The following is a 13449-nucleotide window of genomic DNA, read 5'->3' on the forward strand; positions in this document are numbered from 1 at the left end:
TGACTTCAGCCTACACGTGTCTCTCTTCTTTTCCTTCCTCCCTACCGTCAGCATCACCACACCTCTCTGTTCTGGAGCTTCCAGAGAAGGTGGCTGGGAAGGGAAGCTCCTTGGGAGCCTTGCTGGGTGAGAAGACTCATGGGCCACCATCTCCAGATGCTTCCAAGCTGACCACTGACGGGTCCAGCCCGTCCTCAGTCTTCTGTTCTTGCTTGCCCTAATGTACCTGCCGTGTGATGCTCCTCCTGTACTGAAAGTAAGCACATCAAAATCTGGTCTCACTGTCTTCCTTACAGTAACTAAGATAGGCGGCTTCCCGCTCTCCAAGCTGAAAAGCATTGGGCATCTTGTTAGTCTGACTTTCCTCTTGTCTCTCACTTTGCCAACTGGACCAAATCCTTAGTCTTCAGGCACCTCAGGAACGCCCCGCTGCTTCCCTCAGTGATGGGCCTCAGCTTCTTCCCCAGGCCTGTCTGTTCACATCGAAAGGTGCCACTGACTTTTCTGACACCCAGGAGAGTGTCAAGGATCCCCTTCCTCCGTAAAAGCAGCACCATTCTTGTCATCTGTCCTGAGGTCAGTCCTGTCCACAGAAATCACTGCAGTGCAGCTTGTTTCCAAAGATCCATTCCCGTAGCCAAATAAAAGTCAGCCACAGGCCTTCAGTCGGTTCTCTAGCCTGCGCCACTCGGAAGGCTTCCATCTATCATTGCCAGCTCTGCTCTCAGACCAATTCCTGTCCTTCAGTGGAGCTAACCGAAAACTCTGTACCACGCTTAAATACATGCACCTGGGGTACGATGGCTCTGGTCATCTTTGAGGACCAGAGGGATTTTTCTCCCTAGTAAATGCCACTGAGACTCAGCTATGTGGGAAGAGGTGGAAAGGTTCAGCCATGCTTACAATGATTTTGATTCATGCCGTCTTCTTCTACACGGTCTGGGTCAATCTAACAACTAAGGGCTTACTATCTTGAGTCTTTGAAATCCTTTCAGTTTGAGGGAAAGATCTAAATTGCTTTATTAGATTGGTATGTGTGTATGTGCACACGTTTGTGAGCACATGCGTATGCACTTGATGTTGCAATGTCCTTTTTCTTTGTACTACAATTCTCTCCCTCCTGGCAACATGAAGAATGATGATTTCTTTTGGTGGAGCCTAATACATTGCTCTCCACTCAATGAATATTGTTACCTGACTCCCATTCCAAGCTGGAGGGAATCTAGATTCACAGAGGAATAGAACCTCACAGACTTCGGAGTCTGACTATAATTCTACTTGTGAAGCACCCGCTTCCCAGAGGGATAGCCAGTGATGGATGCCATTGTCAGAAGCCCAGATGCACACACTCATACATCAGCCAGGAAATGATAGAAACAGCTCACCCAGCAGGCCAGAGCTGACTCACCCATTTGCTTCCCATGGGAAGAGAGGTGTCAGGAAACCCAAGGCAGCAGCAGGAAACAGACAAAGGAGGAGTTAGCGGAGGATTGGATTTGCAGCTCCCCCTTGCTTTTTCCTTCGTCATCCTTTGCTGAGGGCAGCAGCAGCGGTATGCTAGGGCTTGGGGTTTGCAGTTGCATTGCTGTGGGATCAGGACTACAGGCAGCTGTTTGGAAACACTGCTCTGGAAGATGCTGTCAGCCTGTTTGTGAGGTGTGCATCAGCAGACACACACCGTTCTCTTTGCATAGGAACAGAGAGTTCTACAATTACCTTAGGGATGGATGCCACCTACCTAGGCTAAGCTCACACTATGACATTTAGTCTATTTAGAAAGTCTATGTTGACTCCAGCAAAGCGGGAGCGGAGGCTGAGGACTAAGGGCGCTACAGGGGGAAGAGCAGGAAAGCAGTCCAGCATGCCCACCAGCAGCTCTAAAGCAGAGGGTGGTTTACCGATAGCGGCAGGCCAAAGCATTGACATTCTTGACCACATAAAAGCCCATGGTGACTGGAGGGATGACCAATGTCCGGCCAGCTCGTAGGGGGCGGGGCTTCAGTTCTGGAAGGGTCCCGTCGTCCACCATCACTAAGGGCTGTCCGTTGAGCTGCACTGACCTACAGCAGGGGAAATAGAGGACCCATTATCACATACTTGCATCTTTTATTAATGTCTTTGACAGGTAAGACAATTGGCATGCAACTTGTTTAGAGTTATTCTGAAAGCGACAAAGATAAGCTAACAGCTCCAATGTTTCAAGTCTAAGAGTGAGTTTCATATTTAGTATTTACAGATATTTCCGCTGTAGCAACACCAACAAATAGGTGGTAATGTGGGCATCTGTGACCACAACTCACTTCCCCTGTTCATTTTTATTCTTTTTGTGTAACTGGACATTTGCAGCTCATAGAAAAGGGACCACATCCATAGCAAACTTAGAAAAGACAAACAACACATCTAGGCTGAAGGGGAGGGAACCCACCAACCATCACTGGTTTATGGCACAGAATCTCAACAGCCCCCAGCCATTCCTGACGCTTGTATCCTACATAGAAGTTCAGGTTTATGGGTCAGCAGAAAGATCCAAATTAGGTTGCCACCTGGAAATAAGGTTGCAAGTCACTTTCAGACAATCAGTCAGCATTGCTCAGTGACAGCTGTCTTGGTCCTTGTTCAAACTTCATGGTGCCAACACTGTGTGATGTCATTTGAACCAATAGGCCAAAACATTATCAAGAGGTATAGAGACCTCTGTTTGCTGTTCCTTCTGCATTACAAATGACCAGCAAGTTTAGAGAGAGAGAATCAGACCCATGCCTGATAGAGCAATGGATTCCCGAGATAAAGGTGCAGTACATTGCTTCCAATGGAGAGTGGGGCAGAAGAGCTCCAGGCCTGGTCCCGCATGGGTTGATTGGGTTGAGTAGCTCCATCAGAGCAGAGGGAACAGTCCACTCTCTTGTTGGGATGACTGAGGGGTGAATGAGCAAGCAGGAAACCCCGGTTGAATAGTCAGGCCAGCCTCTGGATGGTGTGGGGGTAGGAGGATAGACCCAAAGGCCCGTATTGACTTCATCAAATCTATCAAGACGCTTTTGATCCAAATGTCAAGATGCCTTTACTTCCCCACTATGAAGACGGTCTACCTATTAGAATGGTAAGCCAGGTAAAGCAGGGGAGGATGCAGATGCACAAGAAGCCTCAGACAGGTTTTATCTTTGTGGTCTATTTTTTTATTCTATTTCAGGTGATGTGAGTATCCAACAACCAGATGTCTAATAACATAAATTAACTTTCTTTCTTTTTTTTTTTTTTTTTTTTTTGGTTTTTCGAGACAGGGTTTCTCTGTAGTTTTGGAGCCTGTCCTGGAACTAGCTCTTGTAGACCAGGCTGGTCTCGAACTCACAGAGATCCACCTGTCTCTGCCTCCCAAGTGCTGGGATTAAAGGCGTGCCCCACCACCGCCCGGCATAAATTAACTTTCTAAAGCATGCATGAATGCATGTCACCTCTCTGTTTGCAAACCTCAGGGCTCTTGCTTATGTGTAGAATTAGGTACAAGGAATTAGATAACACACTTTACATTCAGATGCTGCCAGAGTACTGATGTCATTGGGTTCTGGGAAGCGCAGAATGAAGTGTGATAAGCAAATGGTCCACCATCTGTACTACAAACAAGCAGCTTCTCTGTATCAGCCCCTCCGAGTCTCCTCATTGTGGGGCTCAGGGAGAACCAGGGAGCATAGACAAGACCCTGGGCTGAAATCTCTAATTTTAGGAGCTGGATCACTAACTTAGGAGCTGACTGACAAAGCCCTCAACTGCACCGCCCTTCGACCTCTGCTCCTGTAAGAATACTCCCCAGCTATAGTGTGGATGAGATGAACTAAGAAGCATGGACAAGCTTTGGAGGCACAAAGAGCCAGGCAAGCAGGAGGTGTTCTCGTTGTTCTCTTCCTTGTTGCTGTGGTCACACTTCTGGTCCTGGCCACTCTGGCTGCTCTGCAGAACTGACTTTCTCATAGCTCCTTCTGCTTAGCCCTTCTCCCCTGCGCCTCCCACGACTGCTTCTCCTCTCTCTGGTTCTCTTCCTTCTAGATGCTGTTTCTTGTTGATGGGGATCATTCCTTTCTCACTTGCCACTCAGATGACGAGCCCCATCCTATGTTTTGTTCCTGGATGCTTCTTTGATGTGGGAATGATTTCTTATTAATAAAGAAACTGCCTAGGCCCATTTCATAGGCCAACCCTTAGGTAGGCGGAGAAAACAGAACAGGATGCTGGGAGAAAGAAGCTGAGTCGGAGAGTCGCCATGGCTCCTGCACTCCAGACAGATGCAGGTTAAGATCATTCCTGGTAAGCCAGCTTGTGGACTACATAGAATAATAGAAATGGGTTAGATCAATATGTAAGAGCTAGCCAATAAGAGGCTGGAACTAATGGGTCAGGCAGTGATTAAAAGAATACAGTTTCCGTGTAATTATTTCGGGGCATAAGCTAAGCTAGCCATGTGGGCGGCCGGGTGCCGGGGGACGCAGCCCCGCCGCTCTTATTTCAACACTTCTTAGGACCTGTGCTCCTTTTAGGGAGTGTCTCTGACACTGGTGAATTTGATCACTATTCACATGTTGCTTCCTGATGCTGAAGCTCTGCCCCGGGCCCTTCTCCTGACTCATATGTCAACTTAGCAGCCCAAAGAAGCCCTAAAGTCACAAGCTCCATGCTTCTGCTTTTAAAAACACCTGTGACTGCACTGCTACTTACCCAGTCACGCAAACTAGAAAGCCAGGGTCTCCCGGGGCAGCCAGGGTCACAAAGTCAAACCCATTCTGTCTTTAATGCTTGCCATGTCTGCTGATTTCTGCCCTCATCCCTATTGTTGTGGCTCAGAAGCTGCCTCCTGGCTGTCATCTGGTTACACATGGTCATTGTCATTGCACTGCCTGCCACCTTCCAGCTCTCCCCTACGATGCTGACTCCAGCTACTTCTCTAGTCTCAGCTGTGGCCCCAGGGGCAGGCGTGTGTGTGTGTGTGTGTGTATGTGTGAACAGTCAATGTAAGGAGGTTATCAATCCATACATATGCAAAGATGGGTCTAGAATTTAAAAATATCTTGCACACAGATGGAATAAATTTCTTCAAAGGAAAATATTAAACAGATATGTACAGTGGGATTAAAATATTCAAGGGATATGGTTGGGATTAATAAGACATAGGCCCATTTAAAACGGTTATAAAATTATTATTTTTAGACATTTTTAGAAGATAATTAAATTTGAAAAATTTTCTATTTATGTGAATATGTACCTGTATCTATGCTATGTATGTGGGGGCAGCTCACAGAGGCTACAATCATCAGTGGAGCTGGAGCTACATCTGGCTGTGGGCTGCCTAATTTGGGTGCTAGGAACCAAATCTGGGCCTCTGGAAGAGCAGCAAGCACTATCCGCTGGTGAGCTATCTCTCCAGCCCAAGAAAGAGAGCTTTTATGATAAAGACTGCTGTGCGACTCGCATTTCAAAGGGTCACTGTACTTGAGGAAGCTGGGCATCTTCGCCCTGGCTTGTACAAACTCAGTGGCTTGCAGCTTTGTGTATGGGTCTTTCGGGGAGACCTCGACCTCGCAGGCAGCTAGCCGTCCGTCTGCACTTTCAGTCTAGTTCTGAGCAGTCCCTGAGGTCCGTTTCTCTAACCCCTGGGTTGAGCCCTCTGCCCTCCTTTCTCTGTGGTGTACGGATTTGCTGCTTTGCCCCTCACTGGGCTGAGAAAACACAGAGCACGGAGGCCTGGGACAGGGAACAAACCTTTTTGGAAGAAGTGAATGAATGGTTTTTGAGATCCTTTGCATAATTTCTAAGCTTCCTCCTTTAGTTTCTCTCGCTAGAGGACTCCCTGGAGGGCTGCAGAGGGTCTCTACAGATTCTATTAACTAGAGATTACTCTGCCCCTCCTAGGAGATGTTAGATAAGATCTAAATTATCACCGACTCTCAGTCACTCCCCAGACACCTTATTCCCACCGGACAGGAGGCCATTCATCATTGCTAGTGTTTTTCACCTAAAAAAATAAAAAAAATCTATATGGCCATCTTTTAGCTAGGCTGGCACGAGTTAATCCTGTGAGCAAGGCTGTTGAGACCTTGAGTCCTCATGCGTCCTTATCTTTAGATCCCGTCACTTAAAGAGGGACAATGTCCTCTTTCTTCTGCTTATGTTTTTCTTTCAATATTTATCAACCCGTGAAATCATATCATGCTAAATGTTATGTGCACTGAGAAACTAGTAAGTTTGTAGTCACATCCATGAAGAAGAGAACGATCAGGGTTCTCAGGTTTGCTTTACCTGGATTGTTCAGTCCAGGCGTTCAGCAGCCTCATGTTCCACATGGGCAAGTCAAAGTTTCGGGGGTCTAAAACTTATCTCAGTCACCCAGCCAGGAAAAAGCAGGCCTGATGTTTGCCGGGATTCCCTTAACTGTAGTCTTGACACACGGTTGCTAAAGGACCTCGTGCAATATACAAACCTTTGTTATTTTTGTAACTTCGCCATTGAGACACAAGGCCAGAGAGAGTAAGTGGCCTTGGCAGGCCACAGAACTAATCAGCAGGTAAACTCGGTTCTGGCCTCTTGACCACCTCTTTCTAGTTGTCTGTCCCAGTTTCAGCAAGCACTCGGCAAGATCACATTTCTTCCTTGAAAAACCTGTCTCATCTTCGTGTTTCCATCATCTATGAGGGCTTCCTTACTGGATCATGTGTTTCAACCAAACGCTAAATGATCCAGCCAAGGCTGAACTAATTTCCCTGCTTCCCAGAATTGCCGAGGGTGTCTAAACTACCCAAATATTGGGACAACTGTATTTTATCGCCTTTTGTTTTTACAAAGATTGAGTTACTTCCCAACTTCTAAACTTACTTTCTCAGTATTGCGTGTTAATTAAAAAGGGATTCGATGTGTCAATTCAGAGTCCAGCCCTCTGCCCTGCCCGCTCTCATGGGAGCTCTTGACTGGGTCACCCCCCTCCAATACATGTTTGCAATGTCTAGTCTCCAGGCCTTATTATGGTTCTTAATAGTCACGGGTATTTAAGTAGGGGTTCAACTTTCTCAGGTCCCAGGATAGAAAGTTCAGTGAACACATCCTTTTCCAACCTTGAAGGCAATTTATGTTCTTTCTCTTCCTCTCCCTCCCCACACCTCTTGTCTCTCTGTGTGTCTGTGTACACACTTTTGTGGGGTTGTTTGATCAGAAGCAGACTTGAGAGCTGCTGAGAGCTGATTTTGCCCAGAATTTTCAGGAGTCTTGAAGAGATTTTTTTAAAAAAAGACCCCAGTCCAACTCAGCCACTTAGAGTGAATTATTTGCCTGCTCTGAGTTTAGGTTTCTCCAGAGAATGAGTGACAGGAGGGTCAGATGAACCCTAGGTCTCCTTTGTCTTGGCTGCCCATTCCTAACAGCTGGCCTTAGGCAAGGCTCAATGTCTAATTTAGACTGACCCTGAGCAAACAGAAATCCGAGCACGATGTTCCCGGCTAGATGTTCAATGGTTCCTAGACAACCATCTGAAGAGCCATAAGCCAGCCTATGATCAACGCTTCCAGCTCCTTAGAAACTGATTCTCACTTCTCCCCACTCCAGGTCCTCCCTGGCCCCTCACCTTCATTCCACGCGGCAGCTTCTCTGGTTAGTTTTCTACTCTCGGGGTTCTGTCTTTGTTGTTTCCTTTGCCTGGAGCTTTGTCCACACTCTGCCCCCAGCTGCTGCTGCGTTTTCTTCTTTAAAATAGATTTTTAAATCTAAGTGTGCATGGAGGGGGTGATATCTGCATACTGACTCAAGTGCTCATGGGGGCCAGAAGGGGGCACTGAATTCCCTGGAGCTGGGGCTGGGGAGACTGGAAACTGCTCAATATGGGTGCGGGGAGTCAAACGGGTCCTCTGCGAGAACAGTACCTGCTTGTAATACTGAACTGTCTTTCTAGCCCCTTAACTTCTTGATCATCTCCATTGCTATTCAGATCAGGTACAGGTGCTCCTCAAAAAAGTTCCCAGCACTTCTTGGTCCTCAGCTTGGATCCCAATTGTGGCTGCCTGACCTTGCCCCAGATAGGAGGGCCGGTGACTGTCTCACTCTTCATTATTTAGTCACGCACACAACCGATGGCCAGTAAAAAATATTAAAAATAACTGTACAGTCAGAAGAACTACAGCCCAGACAGGAAAGACAATAGACTACAAGTCCAGAAATTGAACTCTGTCTAGATCGCAGACATTAAATGTGCAGGTCTGGCTAGGTTTTTCGGCCACTTCCGGTAGGCTTCTAGATCGTAAATAATACGATTGAAGGCAAGAAAGGAGTAGAGTTAGGAGACTGAACAAGAATCTGTATGTTAACGTGAGCGTGTGCTTCAAACACAGGCTCTCTCCTTGTGCTTAATTTTGAGCCACTAGGGGGCACTCTTGTCCTATACAACAGCGAGGGGAGAGCCAGCATGCAAGGCTGCTCCCAGGAAGCCAAACTTGTTCTCTGGTCTCTGCAGCCCTCACTCCATCTCCCCAAGGCCAGGACTTGTATGTACCTGTGCTTGGCGTGTCAAAGGAACAAATCGCAGTATCAATCAAACCCCAACCCAAACTTCACTATGGCCCTCTTGGCACGGGTCCCTCCTGGAGTGGGGCCCAATATTAAGGAAAGAAGCAAGCAGGGCTGCAGTTCCCGCTGCGGTGCGGGCTTCCCAGCCAGTGTGCCTAGGGGGATCCTGCCGCAGGTGCGGAGTCGCTGGCCGCGGGCGCCAGGTCCTTAGCCGCCCCAGGCCGCACCTGTTAGCGCGCTTTCCCGAACTGGGCTGGGAAACTGGTGTGTGCAGCTGCCCTGCCCTCCGCCAGGTCAGGGTCAGGTTAGAGACTGGAGGGGCTCAGCCAGGCTTCGGAACCCTGGGGCTTGCTCCTGCTCCAGAACAGGCAGAGAAAAGGAAGTTCCTTTTACGTGTCCCTGAGCAATGTAGATCCCCTAAGGATCCCTGAGCTTTTGACTAATAGCATCTGGGAGACCCTACCAAAAAGCCCATTCTCCCTCTAGGCGCCATGGTGTAGCTTGGTCCACAGGCTGTTTGCTACACTCACTCCCCTCCTTTCTTCATCATCGGAAGCTCTTATGTAGCAGTCTGCTTACCACAGTAGTTCAGGACCCTTTGCGTTCCAGTCAGTGTAGTTCTCTAGGCCCCCCACCGCTGCGACAGAAAGGAGACCGGAGAGAAGATGGGCAAGGAATCTTCTGTTTCTCTTCACCCCTCTAGGAGCCCCCCCCCCCCTGCTTGAAGCTGATGAAATAATTTACCCTTCATTCTATCATCCGAAGGGCATGGTCTAAAGACCTTTGATCTAGCCGCCTTGGCCCCCCCCCCCCGCATTACCCCCTAGGACTGTTTGATAAGGCACAGGGTTCCTTGAAAGGGGTATGGATGGGCTTTTTCTGTGTGTAGTAGCTTCGGGGGTCATGATTTGATTGGTGTTCCACCTAAATCTGTGTCATAATGGTCTGAACCACAATAGGATTCTACCATGTGCTTCTGCTGCCTTAAAATAAGAGCACACTTGGCAGACAAGATGAGCGCCCAGCTAAGAAACCTGGATTTATACTGATACTGCTGACTTTCAACAGATGAAGGGCTCATCTGGGTGTGGTTTGAGAAGAAAATTTGATTCTGCAAGGATCTCAAAGCTCCATGTCATAGGCATATCACACTCAAACCACAGGGCACAATAGAAACCAGATACAAAAACTACAGAGACATTGCCCCACGGTTAACTATGTCTTATTCCCGCTGTGAAAAACAGAGCCACAATCACTGAGTGGTGCTTTGTGGGTATTACTCCTATCTCCATAGTCCTTTGTGGTGTGCAAAGTCAATTATAACAGACTTAGACCTTGTCCACTAAGCCAGAAGTCACTGTAGCATGCAAATGTGTGGCCAAAGACACTATAATAAACACATTATAAAGAAAAATACAAATAGAAGGAAAATCAAATTTAGCCTGGATTTCAACATTTTCTGTGGTCTGGTCCCAGTGTATCTCTGTGGCCTTTCTCCTCACCCTACAGGCATCCTGTCCTATGTGGGGAGATTTGCCACCTCCAAGACAAAACAAGCCCTGAATCTGTGCACTCCCAAACCTCTGTAAGCGTATCTTGCAGCCTCAAAGACCTCCCATATGAATGTTTCCTAGAAGCATGGCTTCTCCTGGCTAAGCACAGTGGCCCTCAACCTTCAGTCTTTTCCAGATCCTGTGGCAGATTTCCTTCTCTCCTTCCCTGCTCCTCAGCTCCTGTGTTATTCTGTGTTCCAGTGTCTGAGAGTCAATGCATCCTTTTTGGAGAGGGAAGCATCTTTCCCCAGACCTACCTGTGTGAAGCAGGGAGAGGCACTGTGGGCAAGAGCAGCCCCGTGCAGCGGAGTGCAGGGAGTATAGAGTTTTTTCAAATGTGAATTTGAGATAGTCTATAGGCCACACTCAAAGTAGAGATTCCTTTATGGTCATGGCTCCCTGGGTACTTCTTGAAATCCATTAAAGCAAGCAGATAAATATCTTAGTTTGACTGACTTCTGACACTGCTCCCTATAAAACAGGTGCTCCATGTGGCCCTAAAGAAAAGAATAAGACGCTCTCTGTGACCTAGCCTCTATTCCAGAATCCCTAGATATCAAAGGGCAGCTGATGTGTGCAGTGACTCTATGCCTCCTTAGCAGAAAGAAGCATGGAAGGGGTGGTCTTTAAAGTGGCCTCTGGAGCTGTTCTGTGCTGTAGGCTCCTTCTGTGGGATAAGCCACCTCCTTCCTAATGCCTAGCAGTGTGGATTCAAGACTTAGGCCTAGCCTCATCACCAAACCGCAGAGAAGACAAAGGCTGTCTCTGCTCCGCCTACAAGGACTGCCTACGAATTTACCTTCCCTCCCCTTAACTTTGGTGCCAACTATTCAGAGCCATTTTGCCTATGTCTTGAAGAACTTGTCTTATGGAAAAGGACAGAAATCCCTGCCTGAATAGAGGGTCCCCAAATCAGTGAGGCTGGGGGCAGACCAGAGCCGTGATGGACAGCTATGCAGAAAGCTTGCAGCCGTAGGGAGCGAGCTGGAGGAGAACACATTTGGAGCAGAGAACAAATGGGCCTCTCAGGAAGCAGCAGTGAGAGCTGCGGCTCTGCAAACATCTTGGTTTAGAATGTCAAGTCCCTGCAAAATAGAAAATCATTTCATAATCCTATAATCTGCACATTACTAATGTGGGATTTAAAACAAAACAAACAACAAGGCTTTGAAAATCAGCTCTCAGCCTTTTGCTCAGGCATGGGAAATTCCCCAGGGGCTCATGGCACGTTCACACCTTTGGCAAAATGGCTTGGGGCCTGGATGGGGAAAGATATAAAATCATCTGGGACCATGTCCCAGGGTTTATGAAAGGCCAGTGGTTCCCAACTTTGGTCACATATTTGAATCACCGAGGGAGTTTTAAGAGTCCTTCAGCCTGAGCTGCAGCCCAAAGATTTTGGGTGAACTGCCCTGGGGTGTGGTGTGGACTCTGGGGTTTGGAAATCCACAGTTTGTTCAAAGCACAGCCAGGGCCAAGCAGCCCTGGTGTCAGGAGAGGGGTAGAGATGTTGGCAGCTGGGGTGAGATGGAGTTAAGCAACCGCTGACTGCCACAGTCTGAATTTACTTTGGATTAAAAGCGTCTTCTTTCCTCTCTTACCATGCCGTACGAGGCAGCCACACTTCTAATCCAGAAGATGAGAATCTTTCAAGGGGAATCTCTGGTGAATAAACTGGTGAGATTTCTGGCCTGTCACCAGAGCTGCTTCATTTAAGGTCCCCTGCCCCAGGTCAGTACACTGGTGGCATGGATATCCTCTTAGTATGGGGGCGTTTGTGGGCAGCACTTCACAGGGTGAAGCAGCAGCCAGGCAGAGGAAGGCTTAGCAGTGACCTCACATTCTGGGAAGAAAGCTCTGAACACACTGTCCCTTTGGACAGTCTTTCACATTCTGCAGCTCCTTTTAAGTCCTGGCTTGCATCACAAGCTCCTTACTGAGAAACTTTGTTCAGGTAGAGGAAGACTCTGGGGCGAGTGGGGTGAAGAATAGGCCCCTCAGTACCCTTGCTGCATTCTTAGATGTGTATGTAATGGTTTTCTTAGATCGTGCCATAGACACGGTTACCTTCTCATCGGGAGTCACAGAACACCTTAAGTTCAACAAGGCTTACTAGGCACCGATGAGCAAGTTTGCACTCTCTGAAGACCTCGGGGCTCCTTCTCTCTGCAGGTTTGGGATCATCAGGATTGTCTCAAGTACAATCATTTTTAACAGAGGCCTTTGTTCACATGCATTCCTTCTTCCTACAGTGTCCACTTGGAGCACAGACTTGCTGTCAGTGTTTAAAGTGTCATCTCCCTGCTTACTCACAGCCAGCTCATAAATGTCCCCAGGTAGCATTCTTGCTATGTGGGGTGTCCAGACGACTTGCCTTTTCTCCTGAGGGGCTCCAAATGACCTTTCAAAAGGGCTGCATCTGCCCCAACAGAACCCTTTTCTCCAGGTAAAGGCCTGCTCGGGGTAGCAGGTTCTCCCACACCCTTTCAGTCTAAGTATCACACCTTGGAGTTCCTTACCTGCTACTGTTTATAAACAAACTCCAACTCATAAATAGGTTAAAGAAATGAATACACGCGCTCTGGCTGCACAGCTCAGCGGCACGGCATGTGCCTACCAGGCAGAAAGCCATGAGTTCAACCCTCAGTGCAGGTAGTGAGAGCAAGGAGAGCAAAAGTGAGTGAGAGAATGAGAGAGAGAGAGAGAGAGAGAGAGAGAGAGAGAGAGAGAGAGAGAGATATTAAAAGGAGAGAGCAGTGCATATTCATCTGAGTGCGGGAATATAAATTCACACACTTTTAAGTAATTTCAGTAAAATGGAGGAAACCCTAAAGAACAAGATAAAAAACAAATACTTCATGTCAAAATAATACCCTAAAATGAAATACTTGGAAAATTAGTTCAATACTAGAAAATATAGTTCAATATAGATGATAAATGTTGGAGGGGGAGATGGACTTATATTAGAGGAAAATTATATGCTTTTAATAAGAAAAATTAATACTCCAATGGAAAAATAGGCATGGGACCCAGGGAACTCATGAAAACAATACATTAGTAGCAGATGCCAAGCATCTTCAATCTTGCACATATGCAGAGCGCATTGTTGAAGAATAGCATCTTCAATATGAAGTTAACAAAGCTATGAAGACACTAGTGGGCTGTGCTGACAGCACATTTCCTCTTCTGGGGAGATTGGGTCAGGGCAAGCAAGCTGGAACTAGGTCATCTGAAGAATCCTAAAGATCCCCAAGGCATAGATGAGAGCTGGCAGGAGATATGTTGAAACCTGGGTATATGTCTATTCTGCTCATCTTTCTTAAAGTAAGGGTAGACATAACCCAAGAGAAACTTTTAGCCT

General features: G+C 47.4%; 1 protein-coding gene across 3 annotated transcripts in view; it reads right to left on the reverse strand.

Annotated features, from left to right (window-relative positions):
* Window positions 1-1572: 1572 nt before the first annotated feature.
* Hpse2 (heparanase 2 (inactive)) overlaps window positions 1573-13449 on the reverse strand; it is a 627972-nt gene continuing 616095 nt past the window's right edge. For all 3 annotated transcript variants that reach the window (XM_005352317.3, XM_005352316.3, XM_005352315.3), the window contains one exon: window positions 1573-2060. In XM_005352317.3, coding sequence (XP_005352374.1) covers window positions 1895-2060 — 166 coding nt within the window. In that variant the 3' untranslated portion in view covers window positions 1573-1894. The remainder of the gene's footprint in view (window positions 2061-13449) is intronic.

The sequence above is a fragment of the Microtus ochrogaster genome, chromosome 8 (assembly GCF_000317375.1).
Source record: "Microtus ochrogaster isolate Prairie Vole_2 chromosome 8, MicOch1.0, whole genome shotgun sequence".
In the NCBI taxonomy this organism is placed as follows: Eukaryota; Metazoa; Chordata; class Mammalia; order Rodentia; family Cricetidae; genus Microtus; species Microtus ochrogaster.